The following is an 18,457-nucleotide window of genomic DNA, read 5'->3' as shown; positions in this document are numbered from 1 at the left end:
TAAATTATGTCTGTTTCCCTTCATCAAATTGCGTGTGCACAGTGCACGTGAACGAAAGTGCGCGTGTAGCCTACAGCCTTTGTTAAATTATTGACAATCGGATGAAAACATCATAACTGGTTGTGTTTATACCACATTAAAAGGCAAGCGTGTCCATAAGGCTAGGAGAAGGTAAGCTTTCCCTAAAGTAAATTGAATTAAATAGCCAAAATTATATAGCCGAATTAGCGTATTCCTGTCTATACAGAAATCTAAAATAAAATCATTCAAAATAGGCTACTACACCAGAAAGCATGATTTGGCCACAGAGGAACATTAGCTTCTTAGATAGTTTTAAATCGCAGTTGGAAGGTCAGCGTGCGCAGCAAATACCAAATATACTGAACAAAAATATTAACATAACATGCAACAATTTAAAAGATTTTACTGGGTTACAGTTCATAAGGGAATCAGTCAATTGAAATAAATTAGGCCCTAATCTATGGATTTAACATGACTGGGCAGGGGTGCAGCCATGGGTGGGCTTTGGAGGGCATAGGCCCACCCACTTCGCAGCCAGGCCCAGCCAATCAGAATGGGTTTTTCCCCACAAAAGGGCTTTATTACAGACATAAATACTCCTCACCCTCGCATTGTGTTGTGTGACAAAACTGCACATTTTAAAGTGGCCTTTTATTGTCCCCAGCACAAGGTGTACCTGTGTAATGATCATGCTGTTTAATCAGCTTCTTGATAAGCCACACCTGTCAGGTGGATGGATTATCTTGGCCATGGAGACATTTCTCACTAACAGGGATGTAAACAAATTTGTGAACAAAATTTTAGAGAAATAAACTTTTTGTAAGGATGGAACATGTTGTGTTTATATTTTTGTTCAGTGTAGATGATTGTTAAGTTGCGTCTGTCAGTGAAAAGCAGAAAGTCCCAGCCAGGCATATCTCAATATTTAAAAATACAATAATGGAAAAAATGTTTGGAAAGCAAATGGCTGTTGCTGTATAGAGTTGACAATGAAAACACTCCAATCTGTCTTTTAGTTATCAGCATTCTTAATTTAAAGGAGCGAACAATAGCCTATCTTACATCGGCCATATCCCCGGTAAATGTGCATATAAACTGTCTTCAAATAAAATAAAATAAAATAGTAGTTGTCACATGCACCGAATATAACAGGTGTGTCCTTACTGTAAAATGCTTACTTACAAGCCCTTAACCAACAATGCAGTTTAAAGAAAATAGAGTTAAGAAAATATTTACTAAATAAAGTAAATGTTTTTTTTTTTAATTAAGTAACACAGCAAAATGACTATAATGAGGCACTATACAGGGGATACTGGTACTGAGTCAATGTGCGGGGGTACAGGTTAGTCGAGGTCATTTGTACATGTAGGTAGGGGTAAAGTGACTATGCATAGATAATAAACAGAGAGTAGCAGCAGTGTAAAAATAAAGGGGTGGCCATTTGATTAATTGTTCAGCAGACTTATGGCTTGGGGGTTAGAAGCTGTTAAGAAGCCTCTTGGACCTAGACTTGGCACTCCGGTACCACTTGCCATGTGATAGCAGAGAGAACAGTCTATGACTTTTTGGGGCCTTCCTCTGACACCGCCTGGTATATGCCACTTTTGTTTGTTTTTGAACAATAATTTCCTCCTCCAGGTTAGATGGACGTCATATTCTATGTGTCACCCCTTTTCGTAGGACGATTATATGGATCAGAAAACATCTGTTTGTCAGTGTCAGCAGAGTAGGCTACCCTGTCATTTTTGTAGTATAAAAAAATGTGCAAAGAAATTAATTCCACTTTCACCCCTGATTACAGTACTTATAATTAAGATGAGGGGTATGTTAGTCAATTTTATTAAGATCAGTGATTTCAGTATTATGCAAGTAAAATTTTGCGATTAACAGATGACAGTTTGATGATGTATTGGGTTAATGAATCTCTAGTAGAGCTCAGTACAGTTCTTCAATGGCAAACTTTGCAACACTCATTACCAAAACATACATTCTCATCTCCAAAACCTGTTTATTATTGTCATAAGCACCAATATTTAGAAAATATTGGGAGAAATAAATGTCTACTTTAGTCATTTTGGCCGAATCAGATGGTGGGCCTTTTGTTCTTTATCCAAATATGTTTACATAAAAATAATAAGTCATTTTGACAAAAAACATGATTCAGAAAAGGTTGTGTGTTGCATTAATGAGATAAATGACAAAATAAAAGTTTATAGTTAAATAAGAAAATATTTGTTTTCATTGTATGTTTACCTCAGGCCTTTTCATTATGTAAGCAATGTTAAAAAAATATTAGATTTGTTAATAACTTTTTTGGACTTCAGAAACTGTTGCGGTAATGAGAATTTGACATTGCTAGTTGTGGAAATTGTAGTAGAATGCATAATATTTCATCAATAAACATAACAATAATTATGAAATAGATCAATACAGATTCTAATCTTAGTGATCCAAGAAGAATTATGGTGGAAAATGTTTATTTCAATTGTGTGCCATTTTCGTGAGAATCACCAAGTTAGAATCTCTTTCACCCTTTTAGTGTTAACCACTCAGTAATATTACTTATGCGCTAATGTCACCACAGCATGATACATCCACCAGTAAACACTATGTTTTAATGTCGGGTTTTATGTATATGAAACCGGGAGACACATTTCCACATATGGGTAGACAAAACCGTTGTTCTACTTCTAATCGTCCTGCAGTACTGGTGTGGTGTGTGGTGCCTGGTGATGGGCTCTCAATCAATCAACCTGTTAGTGTTAACCCTCTCAGTGTGTTCTATAAATACTCCTCCTGCAGAACTGCCTCTGTCCAGTGTGGTGCCTGGTGATGGGCTCTCAATCAATCAACCTGTTAGTGTTAACCCTCTCAGTGTGTTCTATAAATACTCCTCCTGCAGAACTGCCTCTGTCCAGTGTGGTGCCTGGTGATGGGCTGTCAATCAATCAACCTGTTAGTGTTAACCCTCTCAGTGTGTTCTATAAATACTCCTCCTGCAGTACTACCTCCGTCCAGTGTGGTGCCTGGTGATGGGCTGTCAATCAATCAACCTGTTAGTGTTAACCCTCTCAGTGTGTTCTATAAATACTCCTCCTGCAGAACTGCCTCTGTCCAGTGTGGTGCCTGGTGATGGGCTGTCAATCAATCAACCTGTTAGTGTTAACCCTCTCAGTGTGTTCTATAAATACTCCTCCTGCAGTACTACCTCCGTCCAGTGTGGTGCCTGGTGATGGGCTGTCAATCAATCAACCTGTTAGTGTTAACCCTCTCAGTGTGTTCTATAAATACTCCTCCTGCAGAACTGCCTCTGTCCAGTGTGGTGCCTGGTGATGGGCTGTCAATCAATCAACCTGTTAGTGTTAACCCTCTCAGTGTGTTCTATAAATACTCCTCCTGCAGAACTGCCTCTGTCCAGTGTGGTGCCTGGTGATGGGCTGTCAATCAATCAACCTGTTAGTGTTAAGCCTCTCAGTGTGTTCTATAAATACTCCTCCTGCAGTACTACCTCCGTCCAGTGTGGTGCCTGGTGATGGGCTGTCAATCAATCAACCTGTTAGTGTTAACCCTCTCAGTGTGTTCTATAAATACTCCTCCTGCAGAACTGCCTCTGTCCAGTGTGGTGCCTGGTGATGGGCTGTCAATCAATCAACCTGTTAGTGTTAACCCTCTCAGTGTGTTCTATAAATACTCCTCCTGCAGAACTGCCTCTGTCCAGTGTGGTGCCTGGTGATGGGCTGTCAATCAATCAACCTGTTAGTGTTAACCCTCTCAGTGTGTTCTATAAATACTCCTCCTGCAGAACTGCCTCTGTCCAGTGTGGTGCCTGGTGATGAGCTGTCAATCAATCAACCTGTTAGTGTTAACCCTCTCAGTGTGTTCTATAAATACTCCTCCTGCAGAACTGCCTCTGTCCAGTGTGGTGCCTGGTGATGGGCTGTCAATCAATCAACCTGTTAGTGTTAACCCTCTCAGTGTGTTCTATAAATACTCCTCCTGCAGAACTACCTCCGTCCAGTGTGGTGCCTGGTGATGGGCTGTCAATCAATCAACCTGTTAGTGTTAACCCTCTCAGTGTGTTCTATAAATACTCCTCCTGCAGAACTGCCTCCGTCCAGTGTGGTGCCTGGTGAGGGGCTGTCAATCAATCAACCTGTCAGTGTTAACCCTCTCAGTGTGTTCTATAAATACCCTCCTGCAGTACTACCTCCGTCCAGTGTGGTGCCTGGTGATGGGCTGTCAATCAATCAACCTGTCAGTGTTAACCCTCTCAGTGTGTTCTATAAATACTCCTCCTGCAGAACTGCCTCTGTCCAGTGTGGTGCCTGGTGATGAGCTGTCAATCAATCAACCTGTTAGTGTTAACCCTCTCAGTGTGTTCTATAAATACTCCTCCTGCAGAACTGCCTCCGTCCAGTGTGGTGCCTGGTGATGGGCTGTCAATCAATCAACCTGTTAGTGTTAACCCTCTCAGTGTGTTCTATAAATACTCCTCCTGCAGTACTGCCTCCGTCCAGTGTGGTGCCTGGTGATGGGCTGTCAATCAATCAACCTGTTAGTGTTAACCCTCTCAGTGTGTTCTATAAATACTCCTCCTGCAGAACTGCCTCTGTCCAGTGTGGTGCCTGGTGATGGGCTGTCAATCAATCAACCTGTTAGTGTTAACCCTCTCAGTGTGTTCTATAAATACTCCTCCTGCAGTACTACCTCCGTCCAGTGTGGTAGCTCCCTCCCTGGTGATAGGCTCTCCGTCCCCGGCCGAGGTGCGCCCCCTCAGGTAGAAGCGGTAGCGGCTGTGAGGGTCCAACTGCTTCAGGGTCAGGTGAGTGACCTTGTGATCGTCTATCGTCTCCACCTGCATCGGGCTGTCACTCTTTACGACTACAGAGGACAGACAGGAAGGTTAGGGTGTGTGTGTGTGTGTGCGTGTGTTTATTTGTGTGTGTGTGTGTGTCTGTCTATCAGTGTGGTCGTCTATGGTCTCCACCTGCATCGGGTTGTCGTCACTCTTCACGACTACAGGGGCATAGAGAGGAAAGGTCGACTAGAACAGTCAATAACGTTTGTCTCTGACATAGTTGAGGAATAGTCTATAACATTATGTAGGTTTGTCTCTGACATAGTTGAGGAATAGTCTATAACATTATGTAGGTTTGTCTCTGACATAGTTGAGGAAGAGTCTATAACATTATGTAGGTTTGTCTCTGACATAGTTGAGGAATAGTCTATAACATTATGTAGGTTTGTCTCTGACATAGTTGAGGAATAGTCTATAACATTATGTAGGTTTGTCTCTGACATAGTTGAGGAAGAGTCTATAACATTATGTAGGTTTGTCTCTGACATAGTTGAGGAATAGTCTATAACATTATGTAGGTTTGTCTCTGACATAGTTGAGGAAGAGTCTATAACATTATGTAGGTTTGTCTCTGACATAGTTGAGGAATAGTCTATAACATTATGTAGGTTTGTCTCTGACATAGTTGAGGAATAGTCTATAACATTATGTAGGTTTGTCTCTGACATAGTTGAGGAATAGTCTATAACATTATGTAGGTTTGTCTCTGACATAGTTGAGGAATAGTCTATAACATTATGTAGGTTTGTCTCTGACATAGTTGAGGAATAGTCTATAACATTATGTAGGTTTGTCTCTGACATAGTTGAGGAATAGTCTATAACATTATGTAGGTTTGTCTCTGACATAGTTGAGGAATAGTCTATAACATTATGTAGGTTTATCTCTGACATAGTTGAGGAAGAGTCTATAACATTATGTAGGTTTGTCTCTGACATAGTTGAGGAAGAGTCTATAACATTATGTAGGTTTGTCTCTGACATAGTTGAGGAATAGTCTATAACATTATGTAGGTTTGTCTCTGACATAGTTGAGGAATAGTCTATAACATTATGTAGGTTTGTCTCTGACATAGTTGAGGAAGAGTCTATAACATTATGTAGGTTTGTCTCTGACATAGTTGAGGAATAGTCTATAACATTATGTAGGTTTGTCTCTGACATAGTTGAGGAAGAGTCTATAACATTATGTAGGTTTGTCTCTGACATAGTTGAGGAAGAGTCTATAACATTATGTAGGTTTGTCTCTGACATAGTTGAGGAATAGTCTATAACATTATGTAGGTTTGTCTCTGACATAGTTGAGGAAGAGTCTATAACATTATGTAGGTTTGTCTCTGACATAGTTGAGGAAGAGTCTATAACATTATGTAGGTTTGTCTCTGACATAGTTGAGGAAGGGTCTATAACATTATGTAGGTTTGTCTCTGACATAGTTGAGGAATAGTCTATAACATTATGTAGGTTTGTCTCTGACATAGTTGAGGAAGAGTCTATAACATTATGTCTATAGTTGAGGAAGAGTCTATAACATTATGTAGGTTTGTCTCTGACATAGTTGAGGAAGAGTCTATAACATTATGTAGGTTTGTCTCTGACATAGTTGAGGAATAGTCTATAACATTATGTAGGTTTGTCTCTGACATAGTTGAGGAAGAGTCTATAACATTATGTAGGTTTGTCTCTGACATAGTTGAGGAAGAGTCTATAACATTATGTAGGTTTGTCTCTGACATAGTTGAGGAAGAGTCTATAACATTATGTCTCTGACATAGTTGAGGAATAGTCTATAACATTATGTAGGTTTGTCTCTGACATAGTTGAGGAAGAGTCTATAACATTATGTAGGTTTGTCTCTGACATAGTTGAGGAATAGTCTATAACATTATGTAGGTTTGTCTCTGACATAGTTGAGGAAGAGTCTATAACATTATGTAGGTTTGTCTCTGACATAGTTGAGGAAGAGTCTATAACATTATGTAGGTTTGTCTCTGACATAGTTGAGGAATAGTCTATAACATTATGTAGGTTTGTCTCTGACATAGTTGAGGAAGAGTCTATAACATTATGTAGGTTTGTCTCTGACATAGTTGAGGAAGAGTCTATAACATTATGTAGGTTTGTCTCTGACATAGTTGAGGAAGGGTCTATAACATTATGTAGGTTTGTCTCTGACATAGTTGAGGAATAGTCTATAACATTATGTAGGTTTGTCTCTGACATAGTTGAGGAAGAGTCTATAACATTATGTAGGTTTGTCTCTGACATAGTTGAGGAAGAGTCTATAACATTATGTAGGTTTGTCTCTGACATAGTTGAGGAATAGTCTATAACATTATGTAGGTTTATCTCTGACATAGTTGAGGAATATTCTATAACATTATGTAGGTTTGTCTCTGACATAGTTGAGGAATGGTCTATAACGTTATGTAGGTTTGTCTTGATGGATTGATGGAATATGATTGATATATAATTCACTAGCCATCTCTAGAAGTGACTGGTAATACATCAACAATATGTCACTGAGAAACAACAGCGATAGAGATAGATCAGTGATACCATATGATAATAAGTAGCACTGCTGTCTTTTACAAGACAGAGAAACAGACAAGACGTGTAGACTTACTATGACAGTCAGTTGAACACACATATTTACATTTTAGTCATTTAAAGGAGTAATTAGGATTAAGTGCCTTGCTCAAGGGCACATCACTAGATTACTAGACTACCCTCGTCTAATTAAAGATAGCCAGTTAAGGGGGAGAGGTGTAGTAAGGTAACCACTCTGGTACTGCAGCAGGTATCCTTTGAGAACTCCGTTGGGTTGGGCAGGAGGTGTCCAGTGTAGGGTCATCTCTGTGCCTGCATGGCTGTCCAGGCGTAAGGACATCGGGGGGCCAGGAGCTGACAGGAACACAGGCACGCTTGATTAGAGTATCCTTCCACTGCAGTGTACACTGTCTGTCCCCCCCTGCTTTTCCCTTTCTCTCACCTCCCTCGTCAGTTTCAAAGGACAGGGTCTTGGAGGGGGGGCCCTCTCCCTTGCTGTTGAACACAGTGACAGTGAGGGTGTAGTGAGAGTAGGGTCTGAGTCCCCCCAGGACCCTCTTCTCCTCTTTGGGCCCTGTCTCCACCTCAACACTGGTGTCTGGCTCTCTAGCCCTACGGCCTTGGTGGTGGCCCCTGGAGCCAAACCTCAGCAGGTGGATCTGGTGAGGAGAGAGGGCAGAGGAGGAAGGTTATAAGCTGTAATAATGCTCTATGTAGCTCTATGTAGCTGTGAGGTCATGTTTATGATGTGTAATGTATGCAGCCCCGGTGGTGGCCCCTGGAGCCAACCCTCAGCAGGTGGATCTGGGAGGGAAGAAGTTATAAAGCTCTATGTGGCCATAATGTCATGGTTATGATGTTGATATGACACACAGAGGGGGGAGGAGTAAAGGGGACAGGAAATAGACAGTCATTGTATCTCTCTTGTTGTAGAAGCTATTTCAGTGCCAGAGCTGGAGTTGAACATGGACAAGGTGCAAGTCACCTTATATCCCAGCAGGTGTCCTCTGACAGTCTTTTCGTTCACTGGTTCCCATGTCACCCTGATGGCTGAACTGTTGAGCAGCACCATAGCCACATTCTGAGGAGCCTTCAGGGGGACTGGAGGAAGGGGGGGGGAGGGGGAGAGATGCAGAGAGGGGAGAGAAAGATACAATCATTATCTTGCTCATCACTTGAGTGTTTATTATTGTATTGTTTCCCGGTGAACACAATAGACTAATTGGTCATCATTAGAGGGAGAATAAGAGGAGAGAATGAGAACAGCAGGAATGAGAGTGAGGGAGAGACAGAAACAGAGGGAGTGTTCAGGGGAGAGGGTTAGACACCTCTATATATACATAATATGACATTTGAAATGTCTTTATTCTTCATTACAGAAAGAGAGGAGAGAACGCAGTAGCCAGAGAGAGATCATTACAGAAAGAGAGGAGAGAACGCAGTAGCCAGAGAGAGAGAGGGAGAGAGAGATCATTACAGAAAGAGAGGAGAGAACACAGTAGCCAGAGAGAGAGAGGGAGAGAGAGATCATTACAGAAAGAGAGGAGAGAACACAGTAGCGAGAGAGAGAGATAATTACAGAAAGCGGGAATTCTAAAACAAAATCTTACTGTCCTCTCCAGAGTAACCAGTCACAGGGTCAAGCTCAGGTCCCTCTCCTTTCTGATTGGCAGCCTGAACTTTGATTTGAAAGGCGGAGAATTTGCCCACTTCAGTGACGATGTACGGTGGCTCAGTGGAGACATTAGAGTACCAGGTTGTGTCACCTACCACCCTTTTCCAGAACACCTTGTAGTGGAACTCTGGGCCGTTAAACACACGCCTGTCCATCTCCTGTGACAGTGACATACAGGGATATGAGCCAATCAGCCCTTCCTACAATAATAACAAAAACATTTTGAAAATGTTCTAGTGTGTGGTGGTAGGGGACAATAATAGTAAGGGTAATAACAATAATAATAATAATGACAATAATAATGACAATAATAATAGTAATAATGATAATACAATGATAACACTAGTAATCATAATAGTAATAATAATTCTAGTGTGATAACAATAATGATGAAAGTAATAGTAATTATAGTAATAATATGAATGATAATAATAATAGTAATAAAGCTAATAATAATAATGGGTTACATATCTTTATTTGATTTAACAAGCCTCACCTCCCATGTGATGACCAGGGTGTCTGGGTCTGTAGACTCACTCCTCACATTCTCTGGGTTATTGTCTGGAGCTGGAGTAATGGAGGGGTTGGAGTAATTCACGCTTGATTAAAGCATTAAAGCTTGGAAGCTTGATTAAACCATTAAAGATGTGTTCCATGTATTGGATCATTTAGAACATTTAGCCTGGTTCATCTCTACTTGATATTTAACTTTGATATATTATAATATCTAACCTTGAGGTGGGGTGCTGTGAAGGTCAGAGGGCATGCTGGGGTCACTCTTCCCGATGTTGTTGATGGAGATGACCCGGAAGCGGTAGGACATGTATGGTTGCAGAGAAATGGTCACGCTCTCATGAGTTCCACTGACTCTCTTCAGCTCCTCCCAACCCCGCTCCTTAGAGTCACCATCTTCAAACTCCACCACAAACACTGGAGAGAGAGAGGGAGAGAGAGAGAAAAGAAAGAGCGAGAAAAAGAGAGGAGAGAGAAAAAGAAAAGAGAGCGAGAGAAAAGAGAGAGTGAGAGAGAAAAAAGAGAGGAGAGAAAAAGAGAGAGGAGAGAGAAGGAGAAAAGAGAGAGCGAGAGAAAAGAGAGAGGAGAAAAGAGAGAGAAAAGAGAAAAGAAAAGAGAGAGGGAGAAAAGAAAGAGAAAAGAGAGAGAGAGAAAAGAAAGAGGGAGAGAAAAGAGAGGAGAGAAGAGAGAGCGAGAGAAAACAGAGAGAAGAGAGAGAGAATCAGTGACAATGCAGGGGTCCAATGGTCCAATGACTTAACCAATAAGCAGAAGAGATTAAGTAAAATATGACAAAGCAGAAATCACTCAGTCCATGTAATGAGAAAACAGACTTCCGTGCTCTCAAGAGAGATATGATGATATAATGATTGTATGGTATGGGGTTGGTAACTCAAAGTGATGTTGTTATCAAAGTCAGGCAGCAGTGTCTATCCTGTCTCAGGCCTGGACAGCTGTGGTCATCTCCACTGAAACTAATACTCTCCCAGGGGAGATACATGATAGGACAGCTATGGGTTTGTAGTTTCAAGCATCACAGGGCTGTAGTATCAATCAGACCTGGGTTCTAATAATTCTGAGCATTTGATTGAGCTTGCCTGAGGTGACAGATAGGCAGGGTTTGCAGTTAGCACTGTTGGGGCTGTTTGATTGGTTCCATTGGGCCAGCTAGGTAAGCTCAATCAAAAGCATGTAGACTATTTAAAACAAAACAAATACCATTGTAAATGAGGTCAGGGATCAGTGTCTGTTGAGAGCAGGGGAGAATGACTGCCCCATCTCATTTCAGCCACGGAGGTTCAAGGCCGACCGCAGTACTGCAGGCATTGTTAGCAGCACATTATAGTGAATTGAAAAATGTCACACTTCATGGTCAATCTTTGTGTAAATAAATATGAAATCAATTACAATCATGGTACCAGATGAATGTCCTTGAACTAATTATTTAAAATCGCACAGAGAAGAAGTGATAAGGATAATTGTGTTTCTAATGAAAGCCTGCGGTACCCCGGTCGGCCTTCAATATGAATTACTCAATAAGAGAGTGCAGCATTGAGCTAGCCTGGAGTAGCTCAAACTGTGCATGGTATGTCTCCATGACTTGGCTGTGAGCCTACTGCAGGGTGGTTGTGGTCATGTTGTGGTCATTCTAGTGTCAGTGTGTTGGTTGTCAGCCTACTGCAGGGTGGTTGTGGTCATGTTGTGGTCATTCTAGTGTCAGTGTGTTGGTTGTCAGCCTACTGCAGGGTGGTTGTGGTCATGTTGTGGTCATTCTAGTGTCAGTGTGTTGGTTGTCAGCCTACTGCAGGGTGGTTGTGGTCATGTTGTGGTCATTCTAGTGTCAGTGTGTTGGTTGTCAGCCTACTGCAGGGTGGTTGTGGTCATGTTGTGGTCATTCTAGTGTCAGTGTGTTGGTTGTCAGCCTACTGCAGGGTGGTTGTGGTCATGTTGTGTTCATTCTAGTGTCAGTGTGTTGGTTGTTAGACTACCTATGACAGGGCTGTTGTGGTCATCTCCTGCGGTCCAACTCAGGGTGACATTGCGGCCCTTAGGGTCAGAGACCTGGAGCTGGGTGGGGGGGTCTGGACGGTCTGGAAGAGGGAGAAACACAGAGAGGTATATTAAAGACATCGTTAACAGAACATATTCCTGGTTTCCCAAAGTCAGTCCAGGGGCTCCCACTCGGTGCACCTTTTGGTTTCTGCCTTGCACAGCCTAATCAGCTCTGCTAGGGCGAGTAAAACGGTCAGAGTGAGGTGTTCTCTCATTTGTATCTGCAAGTAGCTAGAAAGCCAGCTAACTAACTTTAGATAGCTTGGGTGCTTGACTGCCATTGTAAGGTCAGAACGCTCGGATGAACCCTACTCCTCGGCCCTCTGTACGCTCCAACGCTCTGAATTTACGAACGCCTGGGGTGCACTCTGGAACTCCAGAGGGAATTTATGAACACACTTAACTGTCGTCGCTGATTGGCTCAAACGCATTAAGGAAAGACAATTGACAAATTAACTTTTAACAAGGCACACCTGTTAATTGAAATGCATTCCAGGTGACTACCTCATGAAGCTGGTTGAGAGAACGCCAAGCGTGTGCAAAGCTGTCATCAAGGCAAAGGGTGGCTACTTTAAAAAAATCACAAATATATTTAGATTTGTTTAACACTTTTTTTGGTTACTACATGATTCCATATGTGTTATTTCAAAGTTCTGATGTCTTCTATTTTATTATTCACGTGGGTGTTACGCTACTGGCAATGGTGTGACTGACCATTCAGAGAAGCAGCTCCAATGGAGTGACTGACCATTCAGAGAAGCAGCTCCAATGGAGTGACTGACCATTCAGAGAAGCAGCTCCAATGGAGTGACTGACCATTCAGAGATGCAGCTCCGGTGGAGTGACTGACCATTCAGAGATGCAGCTCCGGTGGAGTGACTGACCATTCAGAGATGCAGCTCCGGTGGAGTGACTGACCATTCAGAGATGCAGCTCCGGTGGAGTGACTGACCATTCAGAGATGCAGCTCCAATGGAGTGACTGACCATTCAGAGAAGCAGCTCCAATGGAGTGACTGACCATTCAGAGATGCAGCTCCGGTGGAGTGACTGACCATTCAGAGATGCAGCTCCGGTGGAGTGACTGACCATTCAGAGATGCAGCTCCGGTGGAGTGACTGACCATTCAGAGAAGCAGCTCCAATGGAGTGACTGACCATTCAGAGATGCAGCTCCGGTGGAGTGACTGACCATTCAGAGAAGCAGCTCCGGTGGAGTGACTGACCATTCAGAGATGCAGCTCCGGTGGAGTGACTGACCATTCAGAGATGCAGCTCCAATGGAGTGACTGACCATTCAGAGATGCAGCTCCGGTGGAGTGACTGACCATTCAGAGATGCAGCTCCGGTGGAGTGACTGACCATTCAGAGATGCAGCTCCGGTGGAGTGACTGACCATTCAGAGAAGCAGCTCCGGTGGAGTGACTGACCATTCAGAGATGCAGCTCCGGTGGAGTGACTGACCATCCAGAGATGCAGCTCCGGTGGAGTGACTGACCATTCAGAGAAGCAGCTCCGGTGGAGTGACTGACCATTCAGAGATGCAGCTCCGGTGGAGTGACTGACCATTCAGAGAAGCAGCTCCAATGGAGTGACTGACCATTCAGAGAAGGCTCCAATGGAGTGACTGACCATTCAGAGAAGCAGCTCCGGTGGAGTGACTGACCATTCAGAGATGCAGCTCCGGTGGAGTGACTGACCATTCAGAGATGCAGCTCCGGTGGAGTGACTGACCATCCAGAGATGCAGCTCCGGTGGAGTGACTGACCATTCAGAGAAGCAGCTCCGGTGGAGTGACTGACCATTCAGAGATGCAGCTCCGGTGGAGTGACTGACCATTCAGAGAAGCAGCTCCAATGGAGTGACTGACCATTCAGAGAAGCAGCTCCAATGGAGTGACTGACCATTCAGAGAAGCAGCTCCGGTGGAGTGACTGACCATTCAGAGATGCAGCTCCGGTGGAGTGACTGACCATTCAGAGATGCAGCTCCGGTGGAGTGACTGACCATTCAGAGATGCAGCTCCGGTGGAGTGACTGACCATTCAGAGATGCAGCTCCGGTGGAGTGACTGACCATTCAGAGATGCAGCTCCGGTGGAGTGACTGACCATTCAGAGATGCAGCTCCGGTGGAGTGACTGACCATTCAGAGAAGCAGCTCCAATGGAGTGACTGACCATTCAGAGATGCAGCTCCGGTGGAGTGACTGACCATTCAGAGATGCAGCTCCGGTGGAGTGACTGACCATTCAGAGATGCAGCTCCGGTGGAGTGACTGACCATTCAGAGATGCAGCTCCGGTGGAGTGACTGACCATTCAGAGATGCAGCTCCGGTGGAGTGACTGACCATTCAGAGATGCAGCTCCGGTGGGCTGTTGAAGAAGGCCTGTTGTTTGTTTTGGTTTCTCCTTGGCTGTCCCATCGATTCCCTCTCCACTAAACCTGCAGTGCCTTTCTAAAACTAATCATTTCTAAATTTTTCTAAGCAAACAATATACACAAAAGTATGTGGACACCCTTTCAATGCAATCTCCATAGAAAATATTGGCAGTAGAAAGGCCTTACTGAAGAGATACCGTCATAGGATGCCACCTTTCCAACGAGTTCGTAAAATGTCTGCCCTGCTAGATCTGCCCCGGTCAACTGTAAGTGCTGTTATTGTGAAGTGGAAACGTCTAGGACCAACAATGACTTATCCGCGAAGTGGTAGGCCACACAAGCTCACAGAACGGGACTGGCGAGTGCTGAAGTGCGTAGCACGTGAAAATCATCTATCCTCTGTTGCAACTGCCTCTCGAAGCAACGGGAGCTTCATGAAATGGATTTTCATGGCCGAGCAGCCGCGCATAAGCCTAAAATCACCACGTGCTATGTCAAGTGTCAGCTGGAGTGGTGTGGAAGCTCACCGCCATTGGAGTGGTGTGGAAGCTCACCGCCATTGGAGTGGTGTGGAAGCTCACCGCCATTGGAGTGGTGTGGAAGCTCACCGCCATTGGAGTGGTGTGGAAGCTCACCGCCATTGGAGTGGTGTGGAAGCTCACCGCCATTGGAGTGGTGTGGAAGCTCACCGCCATTGGAGTGGTGTGGAAGCTCACCGCCATTGGAGTGGTGTGGAAGCTCACCGCCATTGGAGTGGTGTGGAAGCTCGCCACCATTGGAGTGGTGTGGAAGCTCACCGCCATTGGAGTGGTGTGGAAGCTCACCACCATTGGAGTGGTGTGGAAGCTCACCACCATTGGAGTGGTGTGGACACTTGCCACCATTGGAGTGGTGTGGAAGCTCACCGCCATTGGAGTGGTGTGGAAGCTCACCACCATTGGAGTGGTGTGGAAGCTCACCGCCATTGGAGTGGTGTGGAAGCTCGCCGCCATTGGAGTGGTGTGGAAGCTCGCCGCCATTGGAGTGGTGTGGAAGCTCACCACCATTGGAGTGGTGTGGAAGCTCGCCACCATTGGAGTGGTGTGAAAGCTCACCGCCATTGGAGTGGTGTGGAAGCTCACCGCCATTGGAGTGGTGTGGAAGCTCACCGCCATTGGAGTGGTGTGGAAGCTCACCGCCATTGGAGTGGTGTGGAAGCTCACCGCCATTGGAGTGGTGTGAAAGCTCGCCGCCATTGGAGTGGTGTGGAAGCTCACCGCCATTGGAGTGGTGTGGAAGCTCGCCACCATTGGGGTGGTGGAAGCTCACCACCATTGGAGTGGTGTGGAAGCTCACCGCCATTGGAGTGGTGTGGACACTTACCGCCATTGGAGTGGTGTGGAAGCTCACCACCATTGGAGTGGTGTGGAAGCTCGCCGCCATTGGAGTGGTGTGGAAGCTCACCGCCATTGGGGTGGTGTGGACACTTACCGCCATTGGAGTGGTGTGGAAGCTCACCGCCATTGAGTGGTGTGGACACTTACCGCCATTGGAGTGGTGTGGAAGCTCACCGCCATTGGAGTGGTGTGAAGCTCACCGCCATTGGAGTGGTGTGGACACTTACCGCCATTGGAGTGGTGTGGAAGCTCACCGCCATTGGAGTGGTGTGGAAGCTCACCGCCATTGGAGTGGTGTGGAAGCTCACCACCATTGGAGTGGTGTGGAAGCTCACCGCCATTGGAGTGGTGTGGAAGCTCACCGCCATTGGAGTGGTGTGGACACTTACCGCCATTGGAGTGGTGTGGAAGCTCACCGCCATTGGAGTGGTGTGGAAGCTCACCGCCATTGGAGTGGTGTGGAAGCTCACCGCCATTGGAGTGGTGTGGAAGCTCACCGCCATTGGAGTGGTGTGGAAGCTCACCGCCATTGGAGTGGTGTGGAAGCTCGCCGCCATTGGAGTGGTGTGGAAGCTCACCGCCATTGGAGTGGTGTGGAAGCTCACCGCCATTGGAGTGGTGTGGAAGCTCACCGCCATTGGAGTGGTGTGGAAGCTCACCACCGTTGGAGTGGTGTGGACACTTGCCGCCATTGGAGTGGTGTGGAAGCTCGCCGCCATTGGAGTGGTGTGGAAGCTCGCCACCATTGGAGTGGTGTGGAAGCTCACCACCGTTGGAGTGGTGTGGAAGCTCACTGCCATTGGAGTGATGAATCATGCGTCACCATCTGGCAGTCCGATGGACGAATCTGGGTTTGGCGGAAGCCAGGAGAATGCTACCTGCCCTAATGCATAGTGCCAACTGTAAAGTTTGGGGGAGGATGAATAATGGTCTGGCGCTGTTTTTCATGGTTTGGGCAAGGCCCCTTAGTTTCAGTGAAGGGAAATCTTAACAGCATACAATGACATTCTAGAGAAGCTGCTCTTCCTCCCGGGGAAGGACTGCCCGTTCCATGATCTCGCCATCACGGTTGACAACTCCATTGTGTCCTCCTCCCAGAGCGCTAAGAACCTTGGCGTGATCCTGGACAACACCCTGTCGTTCTCAACTAACATCAAGGCGGTGGCCCGTTCCTGTAGGTTCATGCTCTACAACATCCGCAGAGTACGACCCTGCCTCACACAGGAAGCGGCACAGGTCCTAATCCAGGCACTTGTCATCTCCCGTCTGGATTACTGCAACTCGCTGTTGGCTGGGCTCCCTGCCTGTGCCATTAAACCCTACAACTCATCCAGAATGCCGCAGCCCGTCTGGTGTTCAACCTTCCCAAGTTCTCTCACGTCACCCCGCTCCTCCGCTCTCTCCACTGGCTTCCAGTTGAAGCTCGCATCCGCTACAAGACCATGGTGCTTGCCTACGGAGCTGTGAGGGGAACGGCACCTCAGTACCTCCAGGCTCTGATCAGGCCCTACACCCAAACAAGGGCACTGCGTTCATCCACCTCTGGCCTGCTCGCCTCCCTACCACTGAGGAAGTACAGTTCCCGCTCAGCCCAGTCAAAACTGTTCGCTGCTCTGGCCCCCAATGGTGGAACAAACTCCCTCACGACGCCGGGACAGCGGAGTCAATCACCACCTTCCGGAGACACCTGAAACCCCACCTCTTTAAGGAATACCTAGGATAGGATAAGTAATCCTTCTCACCCCCTAAAAGATTTAGATGCACTATTGTAAAGTGGCTGTTCCACTGGATGTCATAAGGTGAATGCACCAATTTGTAAGTCGCTCTGGATAAGAGCGTCTGCTAAATGACTTAAATGTAAATGTAAATGTAGACAGTTTTGTGCTTCCAACTTTGTGGGAACAGTTTGGGGAAGGCCCTTTCCTGTTTCAGCATGACAATGCCGCCGTGCACAAAGCGAGGTCCATACAGAAATGGTTTGTCGAGATCAGTGTGAAAAACCTCAAGAACCTTAACCCCATCGAACAAAGGTTAAATTAAAAAAATAATATAAAAAATGTCTTCTTCATAGAAGAGAATACAATTAAAAATAATACAATAGATATTTCCATACCGACTATAATGATGGAACCGCTGGCCTCAACCCTGTCCAGGTTGGTGATGACCTCACAGGTGTAAACACCCTCGTCTTCTGTCTGCACATTGGCCACAATCAGGTCTGGGCCCTCAAATGTGTACCTGGAAATAATGTATTCTTGGTCACGATCGTGATTGAGATCATCGTCATTACACACACACAGCCTTCTCGGACACAGACACACAGCCTTCTTGGACACACACACACAGCCTTCTCGGACACACACACACAGCCTTCTCGGACACACACACACAGCCTTCTCGGACACAGACACACAGCCTTCTCGGACACACACACACAGCCTTCTCGGACACACACACACAGCCTTCTCGGACACACACACACAGCCTTCTCGGACACAGACACACAGCCTTCTCGGACACAGAGACACAGTAAATATGTCCTTACTTGTCCTCGGCGTATGACTGAAAGAGTTCCTGTCCGCTCCTCTTCCACTGAATGTGTGGAGGGGTCAGTTTGGGGTCCACCTGTGCCAGGCAGGTAAAGATGGCCGTCTTACCAGGCTGAACAAGCAGAGACCCAGGAGGAGACAGGATCACTGTCCTGTCTGAGAGAGAGAGATGGGGAGAGAGAGAGATGAGGAGAGAGAGAGATGAGGGGAGAGAGAGATGAGGGGAGAGAGAGTGGGAGAGAGATGGGGAGAGAGATGGGAGAAAGATGGGGAGAGAGAGTGGGAGAGAGATGGGGAGAGAGATGAGGAGAGAGAGAGGGAGAGAGATGAGGAGAGAGAGTGGGAGAAAGATGGGGAGAGAGAGTGGGAGAAAGATGAGAGAGAGTGGGAGAAAGATGGGGAGAGAGAGAGTGGGAGAGAGATGAGGAGAGAGAGAGATGAGGAGAGAGAGCGTAAAGAGGGAGGGGGGGTTACAGAGACAGCTGCAG

The 18,457-nt window shown here is 45.7% G+C and overlaps 1 protein-coding gene and 1 long non-coding RNA gene across 4 annotated transcripts in view; one reads left to right on the top strand and one right to left on the bottom strand.

Moving 5' to 3' along the window:
* The window catches only part of LOC118360508 (neural cell adhesion molecule L1-like), a 165,364-nt gene that overhangs the window by 6,335 nt on the left and 140,572 nt on the right, over positions 1–18,457 (bottom strand). The window contains 10 exon segments of the mRNA XM_052484931.1: positions 4,729–4,902; positions 7,663–7,782; positions 7,871–8,087; positions 8,414–8,529; positions 9,039–9,261; positions 9,600–9,670; positions 9,836–10,033; positions 11,605–11,706; positions 17,534–17,658; positions 17,966–18,125. Coding sequence (XP_052340891.1) covers positions 4,729–4,902; positions 7,663–7,782; positions 7,871–8,087; positions 8,414–8,529; positions 9,039–9,261; positions 9,600–9,670; positions 9,836–10,033; positions 11,605–11,706; positions 17,534–17,658; positions 17,966–18,125 — 1,506 coding nt within the window.
* On the top strand, positions 5,398–7,342 carry LOC127913205 (uncharacterized). 3 transcript variants are annotated; one of them, XR_008085248.1, is made up of 3 exons: positions 5,398–5,757; positions 5,983–6,252; positions 7,042–7,342. It is a non-coding gene; the product is annotated as an uncharacterized LOC127913205 (long non-coding RNA). The 3 variants fall into 3 exon arrangements; XR_008085247.1 differs by having other exon boundaries at positions 5,848–6,252; XR_008085246.1 differs by having other exon boundaries at positions 5,803–6,252.

This window comes from Oncorhynchus keta, chromosome 28 (assembly GCF_023373465.1).
Source record: "Oncorhynchus keta strain PuntledgeMale-10-30-2019 chromosome 28, Oket_V2, whole genome shotgun sequence".
Classification (NCBI taxonomy): Eukaryota; Metazoa; Chordata; class Actinopteri; order Salmoniformes; family Salmonidae; genus Oncorhynchus; species Oncorhynchus keta.
The sequence above is the reverse complement of the archived record's forward strand: the minus strand, read 5'-3'. Positions and strand labels throughout refer to the sequence as shown.